Below are 24,213 nucleotides of genomic sequence, written 5' to 3'. Positions count from 1 at the left end.
TCATTTGCAATTAAAAAAAAGTCCCTTGGACAACATGCATTTCATTTTAAAGCTTTCTGAGACAAACTGTGCCTAAACTCTCTGACTCCTGTGGACCGGATGTATTCTAACAAAGCCAGGACTCCTAAGTCCACTGGTCCAGAACCTTGTAAATGCACTTTACCTCAATTTTGGTGAAATAAAGATTATTGAATGAATACATACTGGTATCTGACTATACAAAGCACACCATGAATACATCTAAACAGCCATCACAGGTGATGATATGTGAGTGGTACAGAGGGGTAAATGTTAGGCTGGGTTCTCCTCTGAGAGAACGGTACATGTCAGGAGTGTGGAGGAGGGACTCTGTTACAAAAAGGAACAAAGGAATTGTTTATCACTTGTGTACTGAGTGGTGCAGAATATTTTTAGATATTTTCCCAGCTTCCCTGACATCAGACAGTCTTTTCTTATGGCATTTAAGATTCGTATTTAAGATTGAGTAACAAGTTAGAGGCTATTGAGTTTATCAACAGTCCTGTATCCAAAAACAGACTGTGCTAACTGTTATCTACTGTTCGTGGTACTCTGACTATTAATAAATACTACATACAATTCCACTTAAACCCCAGAACGGGGGCGCACAGTTAGCCTAGCGGTCTAAGGCGCTACCCATGTACGCAGGCGGCCTGGGTTTGAATCTGGCCTGTGGCCCTCTACTGCATGTCTCTCCCCACTCTTTCTCCTGTTTCCAACTCTATCCACTGTCCTCCTCTATGTAATTAAAAGGCATGAAAAGCCCAAAAATAAATCTAAAAAAAAAAAAAAAAAAAAACCTGGAATGATGGTATGATTTATCCTTATGATGTTTTTTAGGTGGAACTGTTACATTTTTCCCAAATGATGCATAGCTTTGTTGGCCTTTTAAAACTAAAATTTTTTTTAAGATATATTAAAACTTTACATGTTCCATCCACTTTCCCATAAAGCTTTGACTGGTGAAGAACTCAGTTTGTCTATGCAGCCCCTTCCATCTCAGCTGGTGAAGCTTGTAACTTCTTCAGAGTAGTCACGTGTGTCTTGGTGGACTCTCTCACTAGTCTCCTTCTTGCACGATCACTTAGTTTGAGGACGGCCTGATCTACTCAGCTTTACACACGTGCCATATTCCCTCCATTTTTGATGATGGATTTAACTGAACTCTGGGGGATGTTCAGTGCCTTGAAATTTTTTGTATCCATCCCCTGATTTATACTTTACAACATTTTCTCTGTGTTGCTTGGTGCTCTTTTGTCTTTATGGTGTAATGGCAGCCAGGAACACTGATTAATCAGTGACTGGACCTCCCAGATACAGGTGTCTTTATACGACAACCATTTAAGACACATTCGCTGCACTTAGGTGACTCCCGTTTTACTAATAGTGAGACTGATAGCACCAGTTGGCTGGACCTCTATTTAATTAGATCAGTCACTAAAACAGGGGTGAATATTTAACAATCACTTATTTTACATTACATATCTTTATTGACCATGATTGAGTTATAAAGTCAATAAAAGGGTAAAACATCCAAGGGGGCTAATACTTTTTGTAGGCACTATATTTATAACTTTTTGGCTCCGCCCCGGCACATCCCTTCATCCTTCATCACTCCATCCCTCCATCCCATGACCTTTACAACCATCTCCTTATTCAAACCTCTCTCATGGTCGATAACAATAAACTGTTTTAAATCAGTGTCTTTACTGGCCTGGACTTTGTTATTGAATTGGATGTAAGCTTAAACTGAAACCCCTTTATCAGCTGAAGCCGTCTTACCTGTGTAGAGGAAGAGAAGAAAGAAGACCAACATTGTCCCCATCCAACTTTGACAGCTGACAAAACAAAACATGTTGCAGTCACTCAAGAGAACACACTGAGATATGCATTTCTGAGTGTCATATCATGCCATGCTACAAGTTACGTCATCAGCCAGTAACCTAATTGGTCTGGCTTCTTTCAACAGGTCTGCACTATTTCAAAAAGACAGCATGTGAAACGAAAGTAGAATAAACACGAGTACCTCACCCTTGATCTGCTTTTTGTTTGTTTCTCATCCGTGTCATGCCACAGAGGATGGCAGATATCCTAGAACCAGTGTGATGGGCTGGGCAGGGCATTAGGAGGGAGGCTGGAAGGGAGTTGGGTGGGAACACTGGGAGTAGGATCGCCTTAACCCTTTAAAGGCTTCACAAAGAAATATTTTTCCAGTGCAATCATTATATTTCTGCATATTCTTCTATTTTTGCATGCTGCATGTTTGTGAAACCTGATAGAAACGGTTGTGTAAGTTTATTTATCTAAAATAAACCTGTATTTTCAACAGTTTGATAAAATACCAAATGATTAAAAAATGATCCAGATTTTATCTTACATAAACAACATTCAACCCCGCTCATAGCTAGCCCCTTGTTCTCCTCAAATTATGCTGATTGGTCCAGTCCTTTCTTAACATGGCATAGCCTTTTCAGATTGGATCCTTGCAAGGTGGACTTTCTTGATGACAGACATGAAATCTGGACTATCCATCTTCTTTGCAAGAAGCTTAACAACAGTTTTATCAGACCTGAACTGCATTCCTTTATTGAAAAAGGAGAACCCCATGAAAGCTTTTCTTGGCCGGAAAGATGTTTTTGCACTTCTTGGCATGAGTTTTATCCAACAGCAAGCTCTAACTGTTGTGAACTACAACAGGGTCAAATGCTGTCAGAGCTGGGAATGACATCACAATAACATCTGAGTTGAATATGTTACATTTGCTATGAGCTCGTAACTGGGGGTTGCTACAACTTTCTGGGTTGGAATTATGAGTTCAGGGTGTTGATGATGTCAGCTCAAAAGTCCCAAGATTAAATAGAACCCACCTTTAATGCTGTGCTCAAGTTTCTTAACAGAGCTGGAGATGCCTAGTGCCTCATTTTCCACTGCTGGAGGAAACCAGGTACTGCTCATCAACTGTCCAATACCATCCCAACAGTGAAGCATGGTGGTGGCAGCATCATGCTGTGGGGTTGTGTTTCAGCAGCAGGGACTTGGAGACTTGTCAGGGTTGGGGGAAAGCTAAATGGAGCAAAGTAAAGAGATATACTCAATGAAAACCTGTTCTGCAGAGCTCAGGACCTCAGACTTGGCTGAAGGTTTGCCATCCAACGTAACACCGACCCTAAACACACAGCCAAGACAACACAGTAGTGGCTTAGGGAAAACTCTGTGAATGTCCTAATGGCCAAGGCAGAGCCCTGACTTGAACCCTATCAAACATGTCTGGAGAGACCTGAAGATGTTTGTTCACTGATGGCACCCATCCAGCCTGACTGAGCTTGTGAGGGTTAGCAAGGAAGAATGGCAGAAAATGTCCCAATCCAGGAGTGCAAAGATTGTTGTGTCATGTTTAAAAGGACTCTAGGCTGTAGTTGCTGCCAAAGGTGTTTCATCTAAGTACAGAGTTAAGGATCTGAATACTTATGCCAATGTGATAACTAATTAATGAAGCTGGTACTGATCTTTTTTTCAAATGAGCTTGTTTAGTCTGCAATTTGCTTTTCAAAAGTTCTCCCTAAGGTTGCTGCAATAAAATTCTAAGATGTTATATTAATGTTGTACCTCATATGTCAAAATTAGATCACTATAATTGTAATTAACCTATGATGTCTGCCGGTTTCTAATGTGCATTGAGCCATCTGCCATTTGTATAACTTGATTTCTTCTCATCTTAATGGAAGCGTCTTGATACTGTGTGAGATTCATCATGTAACAGCGATCATTTTATCGATCTTCTCATCTCACGTAGTTGCATGTTACCACAACCTTTTAACAGGAAATTAAGTGTGATCTGGTCATTAGTGCATTAGAGACTAATGGATATGGATTCGATTATGATTTCATTTCCAGGATCTCACTCCCCAGAAGAGAAATTAGTAAACATCCTCCTACTCCAGTGATGGAAGGGAGGGTAGACTGTGGTAAAAAAAAAGGCTTCTCTGAAAATGTACTAAACATCATTTGATTAATGAGGGATGCTCAGCTTTGTTTCATCAAGAAATCTGCGGTCAACAAAGAGATTACATAATGAAACTTTACTCACCATGATAACAGCTGAGAGAGAAATGGCACAAAGCAAGGTCTCACTGCTCCTCTGTTGCTAATGTCCCTTATTGTGTGAAACTTTTGTGGTGAAGTTGTCAGGGCAGATTTTTAGACCAAAACAAACGCTCTCTTTGGACAGTCCTACTTCCAAATGTACCTTGCCTCCTTTACAGTCTCTCTCTTTCCATATCACCATCAACTTTTGTGAACCAGACTGAAAGTCAGGTACAGATAAACATCAGGAGATTCTGCCATAATGTTCAAATATGCATCTCAAAATTGGTTCAATAATTTTAATTCTGCAAGGCCAAAGAAAATGCTTTTTGGTTTGAAAAGTTTGTTGATTCTCTCTAAGTTGGACTTTTGCAGTGACCCTGTCATTAAAGTGTACAAGCTGTTGTTGTAGCCGGCGGGGAAAGAAATGCCAACAATAAAAACAAAGAATTCCTATGAAATAGTTCAGGTCCTGTAGGTGCTCAACTAACATTAACATCTAACACAGGAGAGGTCATTTTTCAATTCAGTGACATTTTATATATTGCACCTTTTAACACAAAACCATATACAATCATGTTTGAACCCTCCCTCACTGTCATAGAGGTAACATTTACTGTATGGTATACGTGTGATCAGGCAACTCAGGAGGATTTCTGGGTCAGATTGTCCAAGCTTTTAAACATTTTTGGGGTCCATGTGGGAAAATAACTCTAAATAATGAGCTAGCTCATCAGCAGAGTTGAAAAGAGTACAGAACAGAAAAAGTAAAATCACTGTGGGAAAAATTTACTTAAAGCACTGGTCTATTAATCTGCTCGATTAAAAGTTAGAAGTATTCAATTTAAAGCTTACTTTAAGTACTGAGTAGCTACTAAGGCTGAGCAATTACCTGATATTTAGATTAAAAGGCAGTATGTCCGACTAAAATGTTCAAATTGCAGAAGGATGCAGTATTTCTCTGAAGATTAAAATGAGTTCAAATTAACGGTTTAACATTTTTTTTTTGCAGCAAAAAAGTTATGAGCTTCATATCATGCAAGATTTCAATTTTCCAGAATGGTTTGCAAAAACTCCTACTTTCCTTAATTTTGCATGGTTTTCTTATTAAAATGACATGAAAAATATCATTCCCTTCAATATAACAATTCATGTTGAACTTGCAATGAGTCAAAACAATCACATTTAGATTTTTTTTCTAAAATCATTCAGCCCTATTTGTTACTGACTTTCATAATAATGCTTACACCACACTTATTCGGCAGAGCCTTGTTATGTTGTCATCATGACTGCTGACAAGCCTATAAGTTAAACAAATCAGTCAATTTGCCACTGTGATTGAGGTAGATAAATAAAAATATGTAATTCATACATCATTTAGTTTCCTCCTAACATGTGGGCTTGGCCTACAGGGAAGAAAAGTTAAAGTTTAACGTATGTAACATTGTGTCGGGTTTATTGTAGAATGATTTATGCTTGTGCAAGTTGCATAATACCCGAAGTGGGCAACCAAAAAATAATCAAATATTAAAATGCAATGGCAGCATTAGGGAAAGGAGATTAAAAAGAAAAAAAAAAATCAAAATTTAATTATTTTCCCAAATCACTCAGCCCTAGTATCTACTGAGGTGTTGTAAAGTAAAATATTGTCTTTCCTTACTGGAAAAAACAACAAGAGAATAAATCTCCAACTAGATTGTTCAGGGAAAGTCACATCTTTGTAATAACATGAAATACAACTAGTCAGCAGAGGTGTGAAAGGTACAAGAGTGTTGTACTTAAGTAAAAGTACAGTTACTCTGGTTAAAACTTATTTGAATAGAAGTAAAATTACTGATTTCAAAATGTACTCAAAAAAACTACTCAATTACAGTAATCTGAGCAGATATAATGAACTAGTTTTCACTTCTGCTTACCAGCTAAATTGTTTTCCCCAAATCAGCATCAAGACTTTCAACAGCAAATGTCACAGCCTGACAAAAAGTGTTAAGTAGTAATGTAGCGGTAAAAACCAGATATTTGTGCCTTAAAAAATGGATAAGCGCTTAGTAAAGAAACCCCAACCCACTACTATGTCCCTCTACAAATAACCATGCAGATTGATGGAAAATTCAGTTGAAGTTAGGAATATCTGCTGGGGGTATTTTCCACTTTCCTCTTTCTTTTCTTAAAGACAGATTTTAGGCATTTGTATGCCTTTATTTTGAGTGGAGGACAGTGGAAAGTTAGAAATAGGGATGAGACATTTGAGAAAGGAACTACAGGCCAGACTTGAACCCAGGCTGCCCACAAACATGCAGCGCACCCTAACCACTAGGCCATTTGTGCCCGGTTTGTTTTCCTTTTAACAACATGTTCTAGATGTAATACTGTAGATCCATTAGGATAAGTTTGAATTAAAACCATTTGAACATCATATCTAGTCAGAGTAGATGACAGCAATGAGGATAGCAGTGAATGAGGTTTACAAAACACTCTAATCAGACTGATCAAAAAGTGCAACTCAAATTCATCTTATGATCTTAAGTGCCAAAAACCAGGGCGCCGTGTCAACAGATGTGTATCTTCTGTGGATCTGCAAACATGGGTTAAACATACCTGTTGAGCTGTAATGCGTTTTGTTCATCTCTTGTCTGTCCTCCAACTTCCACAACATGTGGCGGTGGTGCAGCTGCTGGTAGCTGAAAAAACTGCAGGACTTGATGATTCAGTTGCTGTTTTCTGAACAAAAGAAGAAAAGGCTTTTTCTTCCTTCAAAATGCTGCAATCTTCTCTACATTTTTTATACTCTTCATGTTTCTGTTCATGAAACATACTGACACTGTGAAAGTTTTTTTGTCTACACTTGATCAAAACACACAGCAGCACAGGTTACAAGCATCACGTTCTGTATTGTCATGTTAATACTAATAACCATTACAGTCATTCAGTCCAACCATACACTCTGTTTACACATTACACATCAGATCATCTTGGTCATTACCTGGACAAACTAACAGACATCTTTCAACAGCAGTCAGAGAGGAACATTAGTATTAGTGGGCCTAAAGCTGAGCTCCAGCAGAACCTGCTCATTCTGGGACTTTGAATAACAGGTAAGATACAGCTGAGTGAAGTCATGTCTGTTCAAGACACATGGTCCAGGGAACTCAATGACTTTTTGAGACATCATGGCATGGCTGTTACATGAAAGCTGGGTTTTGTTGTATTGTAGGAAAAAAGTGGCATGTGCTGCTCCCATTTCCCTTTGCTCTGTGAGGAAATGTTTCCTATGTGGGGCTTGTGGTGCAGCTGGTGAAAGGTTAAGGAAGCTGTCCTGTTGAGGCACCAACACAACAGTCACAATGTGCTTGTTTAGGTCCTTTTGCAGTATAATAAACACAAAAGTCTGAGAAAAAGCCGCCCTCTCTTTATCTCTCTGTGAGCACCGTCCATTACAATACACAAGAAATTAACTTTTTAAACTTACTGTACATTAACAAAGGCACTAGCTAACTTTTCAGGGAGCAGGTTTTGCTCATTAGGAGAACAAAGAAATGAAAAGTGCGGCTGGAAACCTCCAATATTTCCTTGAATTAGCAAAGGGAGAGACTGTCCATTAATAACAGGCAACAGAAAACACAACTCTGTCACAACATGATCACAACATGTTAAAAATATAGAAAAGGTGCTGGGCAATGTTGTGTCCACGTTTCCCTGGTCAGGAATCATCGTCCATATAAGGTATGTCCAGATCAGAGAACCGTCTCTGGTCCTTTGAGGCCGGTGGGTCGTGCTGCTGGTCCTGAGGGGCAGGTGTTGCACTGGCAATGGACGAGATAGAGGAGGAAGCAGAGGGAGGGCAGGAGGAAAAATGCAGGAGCAGATCCCTCTCATGGTTGTCGATGTAAAGGGACTGGGTGCTGTCTTTGCGGCGGCCTGGCTGCTCTCTTCTCCTCACCAAGTACTGCAACACTCGACTTTCAGGAGCCTGAGCCAGATTGGAAGACGAGGACTGGGAAAGGACGCCTGGGGGGAGTTTAACTGTATCCGGGATGATGGGGTTGCGACGTTGCAGCGGGTGCCTGAAGGACGCGTTGGAGGATTCTGAAGTGCAGCTGAACAAGGAGGAGGTGGAGCTGGAGGGGGTGAGGACTGGGTGAAAGGTTCGCCCACCGGGGACCTTATGACGCTGGGCCAGGTCTGGCGGTTTGGGTGGACAAGCAGGTCTTGATCGTCTCAAATGGTAGCTGACCTGACCTGGAAAAGAGGGGAGAGAAAGGGAAATTTGAGGAAGACAGACATGTTTTCCTTAAAGCTGCTAGAGAAGGGTGAAAACCAATGGAAGAGCATGCAACCATGTTTTCTACAAAACCTCGGGTCAGTGAGCCACAATTAGTCCAAAAGTTGACAAAAAATGTCATGCCACCTCTTCAGTTAAAGCTCCTGTGAGGAATCTTTGGGTCGAGCTGATTTGGCGCTCCCTGTGGAAACAGCTTTAACTCTTATCTTATTCCTAAGTATCTTTTAATGTATGTTAATGTATCCTCTATTAAGAATCTGTCATGTAAAATAAAAAGGGCTTTCTGGCAGTGTGCACAGTGCACTGTATCAATTTTGTCAGACACCTACCCCCTGGCAGGCAGAAGTTTCAGACATCAAAACAATAATCAGACTTGTCTCTGATTATCAAATTTTATTAAGCAGAGGATAAGAGTTGCCTGTATTAATTTCAGTCTGTTTCATAACCGTCTAAAAATTCCTCACAGAGACTTTTAAGTAGGTTTCATAAAATGCCAGCATGCTTCTGTAACACACATGCAATCACACACAAAAAACACACAAAAACACAAAAAAACCACGGTTGCTGTTCCTCCGACCTGCTTTGTTAAAGAGCAGACGTCACCGCCCCCATCACCATCACTGGTCCAGACCTGCACCACAAAAGACAGGAAGGGCCAAACCCAGTGGCGGGCCCGTGGTCTGGTCAGAATCCCACAGGTGAGTGAGAGAAACAGGTAGAAGGAAGGAGGGGCAGAACTGTACCTCAATACTGACCTTCAGGCTCTGAGCTGTGCACAGAAGAGCGCTGCTGCTCATCCAGGAGACTCTCTGAGCTCAGTGAGGCTTCGGAGTCCAAGTTCTCCTGATCTGAACCTGGTTGCTCCATCTCTGGAAGTCTGCAGGCCAGATCCTCTCTGCAGGGGGACACATGAAAAGAGCGTCAGATATGAGAGAGGAGGGAAGAGTCAATACTACTGATCATTTTGCAGAAATGCAAAAAATAAAGACCCATCATATGGAGATGCAAAAGATTATTACTACTTTATATTGTAGCTTAGCAGGCTGCAAAATTAGAAACTCAGTGAGCATGGGTCTTTCACCTGTATGACTTCTCCACATACTGACTACATACTGGCAGCGAGTAACCTAACCACCCCCGCTTCTCCCTGAATTTGACCCTGGTGCTCTACTAAAATGACCTGTGCCTGTTCATCTCAGTGCACTCAGCACTACACATTAGAATGAACTTCTAACACAACATGATACATGCATGCAAAGGACCACTCAGACCATTACATCTGCACTTTGGTGATTTCAGTCAGATGTTTCCAAACAGCATGACTTGAGCATATAAGCCAATGTTTACTCAATAATTACTGCCTGAGAATGATTCATGTCTTGCAATGGAAAGTGACTCTTTTACTAGCATGCATAGACAATTACTATCTTGTCAAGCATCAGTCATGAAGTAAGGTTACTTCATTATGCAAAAATGGGCTTAATAGAGAAATGTGACTTCTGAGTTTATGAAAATGCAGGACAGTGAAGAAACAAACATTTAATAATGGTGATCTGTGTGTAACTTGTGCTGATCTTCTGTTATTTTTTGCCATAAAATAAAACACATGTCTGCTGGGCAGATCATAAAGGTGCAGTGTGTAAAATTGGGGAAAATTAGCAACATCTAAGATGTTAAGCCAGTCAGATTCCAGTATGTATGAATATTAGGCTAATTCTAAGTAGATAAAAATAAAACAATTTTATATAGTCAGGTGATTAAACATTAATTTAGGTAGGCCTTTTAATGCATATTATTTTTCTTTTATTTTCAGCTTTGTTCAGCTAAATGCCGTAAGGCTGAATATTACACACTGCACCTTTAAATTTCACTGATGGTCCCCAAAACTACAGAGGAACATCAGTCATCATGATCAGACAAGGGTTTACATCACATTATCACTTCAGTCTAGTTATTTTCTGCTGCTTAGTAACATGACAGCAAGTTCATTTCTCTGCTATAAGATCAGCATCACAGTTGGCTTTTTTTGCATTTAATGTTTAAAGGAAAATTGAGGTGAATAGGGATGCAAGGATAATGGATTCTGTTGGTTTCATAATCATCATGATTATTTTGCATTAATTTCTGAAGCTAAATCACAGGAACATTCTACATAAATTAAATGTTCTGTATCACTGCCTTTTTTAAACAAAAATAACACAAGCAAATAATCCAGTAAAAAAAGATAAATACCAATACAACTGCTGACTGTGAACTGACCTGTTCATATTGTTTCATTTCATAACTTTACATCCCATTTTTTTGTCACATCCTAGTACATTGCTGCTGTGCCTGTAATACCCCCACACTTTCCATTTCACTCCTTTATTTGGTGGATATAAATATTGGCTGCTTGGTCCCCCTGCCATAGTAAAGCTAATGTAGAGTCGCGTATACTAAATTGATTTGGTTTTGTGTTAAAGGAACACGACATTTTAAACTGTGGCAATGTGTAATCTCCTCATACCCAGAGGTGAATGAAGCTCTGTTATATCTTAGGTACAGAATAAAAACAACATAAGACAAAGATTAAAAACATATAGGAACACAAATTGTCCAGGAGATCAACAATACTTCCAGTTCTGACGATAAGGTACAGTATCAAAAATATACTATGACCAGAGAGAACACTGCTTACTTCTCCTGTTTGATGGACTTGATTCTCTCCACCAAGTTCTTCTCAGCCTCCGTGTCTGAGTCTAGAGGCTCATTCTCGGGGACCACACTGAGATCTGAGCTGACCTTCTCGTGCACCTGCAGAAAAAAAAACATCACACACTGACTGAACAAACTTCACTTAAAACTATCTGTGATCTAAAACCCAATCTGAAACTGAATCCAGATGTTAGTGAGGAAGGTAGAAGAGGCCTGATGGAGACTGTGGCATTCATGCATCTGCACATCATTCCTGCAGCCCGTCTGAAATATAGAAGACTTCTTTTCAAAATATACAGCAAAATAAAAACCATTCAAACTTTCCATAACAGCACTGGCGGTGAAGGGTGTGCAAATGCAAACAGTTTGTTTGGGCTGTGATAAAAGTAAACCAGACACATCACCACAATCCAGAAAGAAAAGACAAAAAAAAACATGACCTTCAAGCTTTACAACTTATACCACTGACTTCTGTTTAAACAACAACAGAAGTATTATTACAACACCAACCCAGAACCATCTTGTCCTCTCATGAAGAGAACAAGAATAAAAGCACAGCAACATGCAAACTACTACCAGTTAGTGAGGAAGAGTAAAAGGGATTATGGGAACAAGAACAAAAAATGAAGAGGCAGAGCGCCACCCACATCTAACATGCCATGCACAGGTGCTTCTACATGGCACTCTAATACACACTACAACTAGTGGAACTACTATACTAGGAGGACTGGATGATACATACCACCACTCCTTTGTAAGGAGCTGAGAACCTGAGAGGTAAGTGCCAGAAGTGCTAAAGAGAGGAGGGAAGATCGGCCATGTTACCCATGTCACCTGAGAACAATGGTAGCTTAAGACCAGGTCAGACCAGAGATCTGTGACATGACGAGGTGGTTTTAGAACATCGTAGGTGACACTCGCAGCTATCTGTCCGTTGCAGCCTGAATGCTGGTGTAGCATTTAGCTCGGATGTAGCTAAAGTACTGGCAGTTTTTATCAGAAGTGGACCACGTTTCTTTACTTAATAAGGGGCAAAAACAGCTCTAAAAGTTTCATGACAGAAAAAGATGCGTTTCCACTTCTCCCGACCTGCTACAGCATGAGTTTGTGATAGTTATTGGTTGGGTTTAGCAGCATATTTTCCTCATTTCTTTATTAAAACAAAGCGCAGAGACAAACTGAAAGCTTTTCCCCAGAGAATGTTTTTGAACTTCTACTGACCAGAAACGGCACAGGTTTTATTCAAACACAAGCTTCATCGTTCGTAGCCTTCAACAGCGCCTGTCTGCCAGGATAACAAAGCCGTGCAAGCTTACTATCTCATTTTGTGTTGTCTCTCTGCTTGGCCTGTTGTAAGTGTGGAAAAAAAAATGTTCATCCAATTACCCCCTGGGAATTTCCTTCCCTTCACAATGCTTTGTACAGGAGGGTTCCCAGATGAATGTGAAATACATATCATATGCAATGGATATATGAAACAGTCTATCTGGCGTGTCACGTATGTAAGCAGGATGTGTGGTGCTATATGCGAAAATATATAAGATATTCAAGGCAGTAGGAGCTAAATTTATCAGTGGAAAATTGCCTATTCTCAGCGGATATCCTCGTTATAACAAGACTGAGCAATTAAAGCATTTTTGTGATTAGATTTACCATGAAATTGGGCTGTCACGCTATGATTCTGATGATGAGGAGGATTTACTGATGAAATCACTCTCATGTGATACTGTTCCTCTTGTAGAGACAGATGTATTGTGCAGTAACTTCAGTAATAAGTCACTTCAAACTAAGTGACTGTGAAAGTTGTTGCCATGAAAACAATGTATTGTTGTCAGTCATGAGTTTCAACTCATCTTGTCACGAATCTTTGGTCTGAAGTGGGCTTTAGACTGCTGCAACTAAATGAAATAAATCCTTCTTGAATTTATAATAATGTAAGCATTTTTTAAATCTGGCTTCATCCAGGTTTAAAGCTGAACAAAAAAGTCTGCCAGAATGAGGACAGGCTTTGTTTCTCACCGTGTTCTGTCTCTTGAGTTTGAGCTGGTTTACAGCGAGAGCCTCTGCATACTCAAGCTGCTCAATCTCCTCCATCTTCTCGTTGTAGCGTCTGATCTGCTCATTGATGAGCATCTCCACACACCTGTGAGGGGAGCAGAACTTAAAGTATGTGCAAAATTTACAGTGCATTAAGAATAAAGATGCACAAAAATCCTTTCTCTTATTCTGGCACTAATGGCAGTCTTACGTGGTTGTCTTGGCAACATCCTTCATGCTGAGCAGTGGGTCAGCGCTGTCGGGGCAGCGGAGGATACACGGGGCAAACACTATGGCCAACGAATTAGGCGACATACGATTGTGAGCCTCCTCTTTACAAACCCTGCAAGATAATTCATTAATTAGTTTATATTTGATCTTCACTCTCCTCTGATAGAAATTTTGACTTAGCTGCTGAGCTCAACTTAGTATACTTTTATAAAGTCACAACAGCAACAAAAGGAAGATGTAGTGAGTACAGAATGAAGGTGTCATGGGCCTGATAGAACACCATTTACATTCTGTGGCATCGCCTCTACAGCTAGTAAACATACAAAAAACCCTGTCCTGAGTTTTTTAGGGCTACTGCTGGCATCAGATTCAATCGGCAGAAATATGCTCTTCCAAAAATGAAATGTCTCAGTTTGACCATTCAGGATGCTATCTTTGTGCTTTCTCCAGTTGCATAGAGTTTACATGTTTTAAAATCATCACCTGCTGTTGTATCCACATCACTGTTTTAGAAAATGGAGCTTAACACAAGAGCAAAAGAAGAGGGATATTTTTTTACCTGACAAGGTGAAAGACAAGTCTCTCTAATGTGTTGAAGTTTGCAGAGGGAAGCTCTTCCAGCACTTTGTAAATGGCATGAAGCTGCTCTTGCTTCTCTGGCAGTTCTACACATAACAAGTGAAGCCCCACAGTCAACAGTTATCACCATTTCTTTTTAGTCAAAAATTACTCATATTTTCCTTCCTACATATCAAATATTAGCTATTATCACCTACCAAGTCTTTAAAAACAGATTAGTACTCTATAACAGGCCAATACACGAACAAGTGTTGTCAAATGCTGCCCCCTGGTGGGGAATGTTTTCCTCACCCACTGCATGCAGGAAGTCATTGTAATGTGTGAAGGTCATGAGTGGATCCGGCAGCTCCCTCAGCCACTGTTTCACCAGGCCTGTGACTGTGTGGATGGGATAGTCCTCCAGACAGACCAGGTGAGGGTCTGAACACATCAACAGAAAATTATTTGAAGGTTTTTTAAAATGCTTATTCTTTCTTCCATTTAAATATATATAAGAGAAACCGACTAACCAGTCTCCAGTCGCTGATGCAGCTCTTTGATGCGGTTCGCAGATCCAGACTTGCGGTAGATTCCCTCTGTATAAAGGCCCTGCATCTCCACATGCTCCAGCATCATCTCCAGCACCATTGGCACCGGGTTCTTCTCACTCACCAGGTGACACACACGAACGCCGAAGTGCAGACCCCCCGACTCCTCATCACTCTGCACATTCAGAAAGACAGCAGCTGTCAGTAACAAATCTACTAGAGCACTGCTTATTTTATACGTTATATATTTCATCATATGTTCTTATAAAACATCTAACTGGTAAATATGTCTAAGAAACAGAAAGAAGTAATGAATTTACATACTGATTAACATAAATTGAAGGGGATGAATTTATAGCCTGGTTAAGAGAACTAATGTGGTAGGTAGGCAGCCCCTTGTTGTGGCACCTCAGACCTGGGATTAATCCTTAACACCCTACATGCCTAAAACTTACGGTGTGTCTCCACCAAGCCGGCGGTTTGGTTCATTTGGTTAAGTGTCACCTGATCTGATTTTTCACAACTAATGTCTTGCCCAGCCTTGCCATCTCATCCCATCCCCAGATGGGACAGAGGAAATAAAAGAATTGCACACTGAACTGAACCTGACTGCGTGATGGAAACGCTGCTATAGAGAACCAATGTTCTTCCTTGCTTCTGTTTAACTACGTTTCTTCTGTATTACTTGTTACAGCTTGAATATTTTATACATTAAAGGTTCAAAATGAAAGCTGCATAGGTAAACATTTCTCCACTGAATTCTGGTTTCTCCAATGAACACCTTCTTCTTAATGGTAACAAAGATGTAAGACAGACTGTGTTATCAGCATCCAATAGATCAATAAAACTCTGACTATTCTTCATTAGTTACTAGATATTAGATACATCAGATACCAGTCTTTCAGCTTTGACCAAAAATGGGCTTTAAGAATTGTTATTCAGACTGCAAATATAGTCGAGTTTAGGGGAAGAGAGGAGGATAGCTTAAAGTAGGGCAAGGACTGTTGTTCATAAGCCCCTCATTAATCAAGACTGGACACTTCTAAATATAAACACTTTACCTTTTTGGCACAGAAGGAGGTGCAGTCAGTGACGATTTTGTAGAGGCACTTCTTGTGGGACACCATTTTACAATCTGCATGATTTAAAAATATGAATTAGTGTTGAATACATTTCTTTATTTAATTAACAGCATACCTGATGTGGATAAAACAGGAAGAAAATGTGTTTTAGAGGAGTGTAAACTCACAGCTGCACATGTAAGCCTTCTCCATGCCCCAGATGTAAGAGCTACACTGGTCACATGATTGCATAATGTTGACCTGGTAGTTGACAAAAATATGATCCAGGGGGCTCTCCATCTAAAGAGATGGACAATCACTTAATTAAAAATCAAAATTTCAGAAACTACAGTCAAAAGCTCAAACAGATTATACACAATAACAAATAAATAATAATTCAACAGTGCACACTTACACATTTATCTTTTTTCCTTCTCTTCTTTCTAGCTTTGGCAGGCTGAAAACCACAAACAGAGCATAAAAATAAGTATACGACCTTCATTTATCTAAAATAATTGGACTACATGATCATAGTTCTCACCTTTGCAGGCTCAGCCTCTTCCTTCTTCATCTCTCCCCTGATGAAGCCGTCTAGCACTGACTGGAACAGGTTAACCACGAGTTGAACCTCCCCTTTCTGCTTCTCTCCAGCCAGGTGGATCACTTTTGTCTGGTAGCCCGTCATCAGACCTTTGTAGCCAGTGGTGGGTTTCTGGTGATCGGAGGAAGAGGGAGAAGGAGGAAAGGACAGGATGCTGAAGAAGAACTTCGAGACTCATACCTGTGATATTTGTGTTATATGCTTGCAAACAGACTCACTGGGAGGGAATACATGGCTTTGATACTCTCTCTGAACTGCATCGTGGCAGTTACAAAGATGGCCTCTGTGGCTGAGAGCTGCTTCCCTCTGGAGCGGAAATCATTCACCTGTTAAAGAAGCAAAACATAAATATAATGTAAGGAAAGAAAATTGGTTCTTGGTATGATACAGTACCGCACAGTATGATACAATAGATATGATACGGAACGATATGACGATCTTTGCGTTTTTGTATCACTACAGTTATATGTCAGTTTCAGCACTTTAATATGTCATATCTCATCATCTGTCAGGCATTATGCTTATTTTTTCCATTATCCATACTTTTTCCCAGTTTTCTTTTATCCTACGATTATTTTCTCATGAGCCAACTAACTTCTGCTCATCAGAAACAAAAGGAATCCTTCCTAGGCTCAAAAGCATATGTATGAAGTGATTTTCCACATGAGATTCATGAAGTCATAGAATTAAAACTTAAGTTGAAATGCCTTTATTTTACCCCATATGGCCCTGTAGACCTGGAAGTCAAACACTGATTACAGAAGGCTTGATGCTGAAATGCATCAGGTGTGTGCCATGACAAAAAAAGCATCTAAATTATCAAAAACAGCGCCTTGGTGGTTTTTCCTGTTTAAATCTATAAAATCTTCTTGTGTTGCATTCATTCGCCACTTGTAAACGCAATGACGTTCAACTGTAATAAACACCTCCTTTTCACCCACCTGGTTGCCTAGAAACTCATCAAGGTGCCGCAGCTCATTTGCATTGGTGATTTCCCGATCCAGCGACGCATTCCACTGCTCAGAGACCCGTGTGGCACGACTGATCTTTATGGTGGGGTTGCGGCCCAAACCTTTCCCACCTCGCTCGCTGTGCGACTGTCCAACTGTCGGTGCTGAAATGGGGAGAAAATACCTGAAAGTTAACCATCATAAAGTAGAAGAAAAGGTAGAGCAGTGGTATTTCTTCATTGTGTTTTTTATAACTGCACTCAAACCTCTAATGCAGAATGTAAAGAGTCCATAAGTCCAACAAAGGAAGCAAAACAAAGATTAAAGTTACTCTAGTAACACCCAGCATGATCCTGTACAGGTCAGTATTTTCTCAGAAAGCACACAGAAGGAGAAGTTAAGGCCTGAGAATAACATCCATTAAACACCTGTGTTTTCTTTACTTTTCTCACTTTCAGGGATGTAATGATAGAGGACTGCAGCTGTTCACCAGCTTTACTGCAGAACTCATCAACCTCAGTATTCAAAGCTAACATAAGACTTGAGTTTGACCTAAAAATAATCAGTTCATTTACAGATGTTTAAAGACCAGATTAACAAACAAATTACATCCAGTGAATCCTTAAACTTCCATTTCCTTTATTTACCTTCCCCTCCTGTTGACCTCTCGTTGAGAGTTTGGGCAAATGTCACCTCTCCGTTGTCTGGAGTCTGGGCCTCCTTGTGTGATCGTTTTTTCAAAATTTTGCTGAAGAAACCACCCGACCTGCAGGGCACAGAGACATGAAATATGAAGAATACTTACAAATGTGTTGCTCAGGAAAACAGCTGTGTGACTCCTTTTATGAGTTGTGCATTGACAAAAATTAAGAGAATTTTCTAATCGGTTTTATGCCATGTCTAAATTTTTTTTTAGTTCTTGATCACATGCCTCTGTGCTGCTCACTGGAATATCTCTTGGCAGCAGGAAAAAAACAAAAACTTCTATCACTTGAGAGTTCAGTTTTCAAATTGTCATCAAAATTAAATTATAGACAATGAGTCTGTTATTTAATTCTGCATGTTAAGGCTTTTTTTGTCCAAAACAATCCCTCTGTCTGGTTGAAGTCTCGCCCAAATAGTGGGCCTAAGCCAACCTTTCTGGCATAGAAACACGAGGAATATCTGGCTGTGAATGTGCAATACCACACAAGACGCTGAGGACAGTTTGATTACACAGGGCTAAGAGTTTTCCTATAAACAGTCTGACTCAAACAGACCCTTTCATGGGTAAAGATGAAAGTGAAGATGATTCACTGTGATACAGTTTACTGATGCTATAGACACAGCAGCCCACTATTGACACTGCACTGGGGCATCTCTATCATCTTCTTCAAAAACGAATGTATGGGCAAAAATCCACATGTCCTGTGCAGTACCTGTCTGGTGTGGATGGGATGGAGTGAGCTGAATCTTGGGCAGAAACATCCTGGTGTTTCCTCCTGAAAGAGCCTCCCTTGGAGCTGTCACTGTGGCTGTCTGATGGGGAAATCAGCTGCAGGACAGAAAAACAGTTTACACAGATGAACTATGTGCATAACAAACCATTTAGGAGTTTAGGACATAAAAGTTTCTACCATAAAGAAATAAGACATGTTTTCTGCTACAATAGCAGCACATTTTAAGTACCTCTCTCGCTGAAAAAGCACCAGCTCCTTCAGAACCCGGGGACAAACTGTCAACTGAAGAGGAGGCAGTTTCCCTCCTGCAGGAAAAGGGACATGAAAAATAAGGAGACAAAAATCAATTCTGAAAAAAAGGACATTATAGCTCTAAAAAACATGACACTTTGGTTAATTTTGTGTGAGGGACTTTTGGTATATAAATTTTGGCACCCCTTAATTTTCACATCCATCCATCATCAATACTGCTGTTATACCTGTAAATGTGATAAACCACAAACAGAAAACAATTCTGCAGTTTTGAACTTAATCCCACAAAACTTATACATCTCCCACAGATTAACAGCAGTTGCTCACTGCAAATATTGTAACACATTTTCCAACAGACGTAACAACTATTACATTTCCAGGGATTTACTGCGTTTGTGGGAAAGTAAAAAACTCCACCTTTAAGAACTGTAATAATTTCCTACAAATTTAACATGGAAATGAAAACTAGAGGGTTGTAGTCATTGCTTGTTGTAGCTTTTTTACAACTGCCAGTAGGATCAGGTCAGTTTGAGTTCAAGTCACATCAAAAAACATAGTCATGGTAATTTTTTTGTTCGCCATGAAACAGGAATTTATCTTTTTCAGTCTTTAAACACTGGTAGAGCCATGAATCTTAGCAGAGTAAAACAAAATGTTTCTAAACAGCGCTCTGAAGAAATGATAAATAATGTACAGAAACACTGTTCACCTAACAAGTTCTGGTTTATAATAACTAAAAATCCCTAACCAATTAAAAATTTATTTTTAGTCTCAGGAAGTTTGTACGCAGTATGTTTGAAACATAGTCACTTGCTTTAACTGGGAGAGCCAGCAAAGCCTTGTCCTATGAGTTTTGTTCATGTCCTAAAAGTTTGTTTTTGACAGCTCTTCATGAACTGTACAAGTACTTATATTTGAACCAGATGAAACCCATCTGAGGGCCTAATTCAAGAAGAATTGGATTTTGCAGAATTTCTGAAAACTGATAATGATCCTCTCCTTTTTTTATTCAAAAAGGTTGAGCTAAGACAACAAACAATAACCGCAACTTTCATTATTTATGTTTACATCACATTTGTGGGAAGTTGATACAATTTTGAGAGACAGTTATTTTTACCTTGCTAAAAATGAAAGAAATTCTTGCAAATGTTTTTACATTTGCAGTACTCAACTGCTATTATGTTTGTAGGAAATTAATGATGATTGTGAGATTATTACAATAAAAGCCGCAGATGTGTATTATATTTGGGGTTTATTAGGTTTGTGGGAGGTTGTTAACGTTTGAAGTTGATAAAACTGCTTATCCCATTCAGGGTCACTGGGGGCTGGAGCCAGTCCCAACTGTCACTGGGCAAGAGGTGGGGTACACCCTGCGTAATGGTCCCCATTCAATCTCAGAACTGACTGATCTTGTCATGTAAATGTGTATGTAATGTTTTAAACTGCTTTCTTTTACAGTAAATAAATGTCACTAACCCAAGTTGCTCCCAAACAAAATGCAAAAGGACAATTCAGCATGGTTCTCATACTTAAGTAGCCAAATCTTTTGCTGCTTTTTGATACAAAAAGTATTAAAAAGACAATCTTCATATTTTGTAATTAACTAAAAGTTCTGCACCCAGAAGAGAGAGCACCATCTAAATTAAACAAATATGTTGTCAAAGTTTTGATCAAAATTTTGACAGTGTGCAGAACTTTGCCTGCAACTTCAAACAATCAGAAACAACATATTCACTAATACCAGGCACCTTGATATATTTCTGTTGCCATGGTACAGAAAAAAGCATTTGTATTGTTTAATTTTAGCTGGCATCATAACTAAGTGTATGAATTTTGTGTTGTGACCTACAGAGGTTTCTTCCTTCTGTCCTCCCTGTTTTGTGGTTGGGCTGGGCTTCCACTCTCAGATAATTCTCCATCGCTCCTCCTTCCTCTCCACTTCTCTGGCTTCTCCTTAATCGCCCCAGGACGGCGTTGCAGGTTGACAGCTCCAGCCCCCTCACCTACACCATTTCTTTCAGGCACAGGGTCGATAGGATGCAGAGGTAACGTAGATGGACGAACAGGACCGGGAGAAGCTTTGGCCTCTTTCTTGCCTCCTTTGTCCTCCTTCATTTTCCACGCAACGAATGTGTACTGGTCCAGCTCCTTACTGTCTGAGCGCTCTTTCAGCTTGGATGCCTCCTGGCTTTTGCTTTTGGTCTGGGAGGTTTGTTCCTTGGTGTTTGAGGCTCGTTCGGTTTCTCTCTGGTTGTGCTCCAGCCCTCGTCGTCTCCTCTGCTCTCTCTTCTCCTGACTCCTTGAACTGCTCCTGTTTATACCCAGAGGCCGTGCTCCCTTTTGATCAGCACTGGAAAGTGAGGAAGTATCACTCTGAGGTCTTTCATCGAGGGATGTGAGTGTAAGTGTATCGGAGGTTCCCTCATCAGCTGCTGATTCTTCTAGTGTTTCATTCCCAACATCCTCATCGTCCTCTTTTTCATTCAGCTGAGGTCCTGCCTCAGCCAGGGTACCATTAGTCTCTGTGTGGACCTCTTTATCCTCCTGCTCTTCCTCCTTACCCTGGTCCTCGTCTGTGAGTGAGCTTATGTTAACCTCTTCCTCCTCTATCACCTGGACAAGGAGGTTTTCATCCAGCATCTCTTCTGTGACCAGCTCGATATCCGGATCCTCTCTCGTTTGAGGCTCGCTTGCAGGTCTCTCTTCCTCTTCCTCTCTCTTCTTCTGTGCCTCCTCCTGTGCCCTCCTGGCAGCCTCCTCTTCCTCAGCTCTCCTCCTTGCTTCCTCCTCTTCAGCCTTTTGTCTTGCTTCTTCTTCCTTCCTTCTCCTTTCCTCCTCTTCTTCTGCTTTTCTCCTGGCCTCCTCCTCTTCTTCCCTCCTCCTTCTTTCCTCTTCTTCTGCCCTTTTCCGAGCTTCTTTTTCCTCCTCTTCCTTTCTCCTTTTGTCTTCACGCAAAGAGTGACATCTGCAAGGGATAAAACATAAAAATGAGAACTGATGTGCATGGAAAAATGTGTGCACTCCATCTCTTTGTATTTCTGTGCTGTTACCGTCTGCGTGCTGAGTGTCCTCTGACCAGGGCTTGTATTTTGGTGGCACCTTGTTTTTGGAGGTTGTACTGAGTCCGCTGTCTATGTCCTTTCCACACCGCCTGGATCATAGTAGCTGCCTGTCTTCTTTTCTCTTCCCTGCAGTACCTGCGCCATGAACGCTAAAGCAGGAGGACAGGGAACAGGACAGGACATGGCAGGATTAAATACCTAAATATAAAAAAAGAACATAAAGAATAATCATAAAAATAATAGCTGCATTTACCTGGATTAAGACTGCTGCCTGTCTCATGTCCAGAAATTCTTTCCTCTGCAGGCGAGCTCTGAACCAGCGCTGAAGGAAAATGATCTTGCGCATTACATCTTTGTGCAGCGTGTCCTGCAGCTTCTGTCGCTCAAGCTCCTTTAAGAACACCTGAATGCAGAAAACCAAGAACAATTTTAGCTGGTCAACAACAAGAATCTCACAGTTTACTGATGAAGAAATCTTAAAGACTTCAGAGGCGGACCTTTGTTTTGCCGATCTGGTATGTGGTGGGGTCCAGGCCCATCTTTGTATCGAGCAGCGCTGATATCTCCTCTTTAGAAGCAGCTGCTTTCTTAGGCAGCAAAACCCTGAACTGTGCGATGAACTCCTGAAGGAACAACAACAACAACAAAACAAACAGCAAAGGTGATTAAGAGTGAGTGTACAGAGGTACAGTTAAAGTCTGATACTCTTTGGGAGATCTTCTGATACTGCTCTCATTTGTGCTTGTAATTAAGTTTCATAAAGGCATTAGGTCTCTTTCTAAATAAGCTTTCCACGTAAAGTTAATGGCCACTGCAGTTTTAATGATCATCTATGTATTATTCTTTCTTAAAAATTCTTATAAGATCCCCATCTAAGGTTGACAAACTGATGGATGACATCATGTTTGTGGATAGAATCTCATATATGCTCTGGTGCTCAGAGATGGAGAGGTGTCTACTGTTAGGTCGCTCCTTAATGCAATCAATGGTTGTGTTTAGTGCTGTCAAAAATTCAAATTCATCTCAACTAATTAATCACAGGAAGGAAAATGCTGTTAAAAATGTAGTAATATATGATATTTTCTGCATTTTATTGGTAACGGCAGATATTTACTTAAAAAGTAATTTATCAGTATTAGCAGATATGAAAATGATGCATTCGTTTAGGTGACTGGCAGCACTTGTCGCGATGCAATATTGCATTTGTATATGACAATACCAATGTTTAAATTGTCTTGTACAGCTAATTGCTTTTGTTGTTCTGCTTTCCCTTTTCTTTAAAAGCATTATTTTTGGACTTTTACGCCTGTTTTGAGGATAGGATAGTTGATGGAGTTGGACACTGGGAAGAGCCACAGGCTAGAATTGAGACTGGGCCACTTTCTTTGAGGACAACGTCCTCTGTGCATGGGGCACAGGGATATAACCACAAGGCTACCAGTGTCCCGGCTCTATTAGTTTTATAAAGTAATCAATAACAAGTCTCTCCACAGCAGGCTCAACTGTTGCAACAATGGAATCAAGCCAAAGTTTTTTACACCAGGAGTTGTTTTTTTAGGATAACTTCAAAATGAACTGGTGATGAAGAATGTCAGAAGAGCAGAAACAAATATGTAGGGAGCAAAGCAAGAGATGCAGATTTATCTATTAAGAGAGTGCAGGTGCAGTTGTATGCGTGTGGATGAAAACTGCATGGAAGAGGAGCGAGCAAAAGCCTGATATTTAACTTAACCGGATATGTATGTAGAGAAAATAATAGTTAAGAATAAGTATGTAGTAGTAGTAGTTTTCTCATACCTGGAATGTGTACTTGGCTCCATAGCCTGACCTCCTGATGCGCACAGTTTCCAGCATCCCAGTGTATCGCAGCTGCTGAACCACCAGCGCCTCATCCAGATACATCTCCTTCTGCTCGTAAATAAAGACACAAAATGCTCTATCAGTTTCTATCTCAGCAAAGCCATGCACTCTGTTTCATCCTTAGTCACTATCAGCATTTTATATCTTTCAAAGACATTGTGAATCATTTAATATAGCAGAAAATTTTGTTTCAATTTTACAAACAAAGATTTGAAGCTTGTTTTGACTTCAATTCATTGAATCCTGTTTGACAAAATCTAAATGTAACCAACGCTTGCAACAGAGCTAAAAGGCATTTTTAAAAGATACATATGAAATGTGATTACTCAACATAAATCTAGACTTCAGGTGTCTTTCAAGTTTAAATAGTTTTAATATCAAAATCAGATGTTTGAAAAAAACTCCACAATGCTGTACCTTCTCAGCGTTAGAGCGAATACAGCGGATAAAGAAAGGCTCGGCTCTGTTCAAAGTCTCCAACAGTTTGGTCAGGGAAGTCTGTAAGGAAAAAAGGATTAGACTAGTTGAATTGTCCAG

General features: G+C 40.2%; 1 protein-coding gene across 11 annotated transcripts in view; it reads right to left on the bottom strand.

Annotated features, from left to right (window-relative positions):
* Nucleotides 1–24,213, bottom strand: part of LOC121512103 (unconventional myosin-IXb) — a 121,567-nt gene that overhangs the window by 6,206 nt on the left and 91,148 nt on the right. For 4 of the 11 annotated variants that reach the window (XM_041791129.1, XM_041791135.1, XM_041791133.1 and 1 more), the window contains 27 exons: nt 24,094–24,174; nt 23,614–23,724; nt 22,314–22,439; nt 22,070–22,219; nt 21,805–21,965; nt 20,604–21,719; nt 18,732–18,807; nt 18,482–18,597; nt 17,711–17,829; nt 17,055–17,227; nt 16,332–16,439; nt 16,054–16,224; nt 15,928–15,969; nt 15,701–15,812; nt 15,513–15,586; nt 14,434–14,626; nt 14,216–14,344; nt 13,905–14,010; nt 13,326–13,457; nt 13,097–13,220; nt 11,820–11,870; nt 11,061–11,176; nt 9,139–9,278; nt 6,700–8,340; nt 2,886–3,081; nt 2,050–2,208; nt 1,801–1,856 (listed from right to left, as the gene is read on the bottom strand). In XM_041791129.1, coding sequence (XP_041647063.1) covers nt 7,802–8,340; nt 9,139–9,278; nt 11,061–11,176; nt 11,820–11,870; nt 13,097–13,220; nt 13,326–13,457; nt 13,905–14,010; nt 14,216–14,344; nt 14,434–14,626; nt 15,513–15,586; nt 15,701–15,812; nt 15,928–15,969; nt 16,054–16,224; nt 16,332–16,439; nt 17,055–17,227; nt 17,711–17,829; nt 18,482–18,597; nt 18,732–18,807; nt 20,604–21,719; nt 21,805–21,965; nt 22,070–22,219; nt 22,314–22,439; nt 23,614–23,724; nt 24,094–24,174 — 4,266 coding nt within the window. In that variant the 3' untranslated portion in view covers nt 1,801–1,856; nt 2,050–2,208; nt 2,886–3,081; nt 6,700–7,801. Of the gene's footprint in view, nt 1–1,800; nt 1,857–2,044; nt 2,209–2,885; nt 3,082–6,699; nt 8,341–8,960; nt 9,015–9,126; nt 9,279–11,060; nt 11,177–11,819; nt 11,871–13,096; nt 13,221–13,325; nt 13,458–13,904; nt 14,011–14,215; nt 14,345–14,433; nt 14,627–15,512; nt 15,587–15,700; nt 15,813–15,927; nt 15,970–16,053; nt 16,225–16,331; nt 16,440–17,054; nt 17,228–17,710; nt 17,830–18,481; nt 18,598–18,731; nt 18,808–20,603; nt 21,720–21,804; nt 21,966–22,069; nt 22,220–22,313; nt 22,440–23,613; nt 23,725–24,093; nt 24,175–24,213 lie in introns of those variants that run through there. The other 7 variants (XM_041791132.1, XM_041791140.1, XM_041791130.1 and 4 more) reach the window with 6 other exon arrangements.

This window comes from Cheilinus undulatus, linkage group 7 (genome assembly GCF_018320785.1).
Source record: "Cheilinus undulatus linkage group 7, ASM1832078v1, whole genome shotgun sequence".
In the NCBI taxonomy this organism is placed as follows: domain Eukaryota; kingdom Metazoa; phylum Chordata; class Actinopteri; order Labriformes; family Labridae; genus Cheilinus; species Cheilinus undulatus.
Note: the sequence above shows the minus strand (reverse complement) of the source record. Positions and strands in the feature narration are given on the sequence as shown.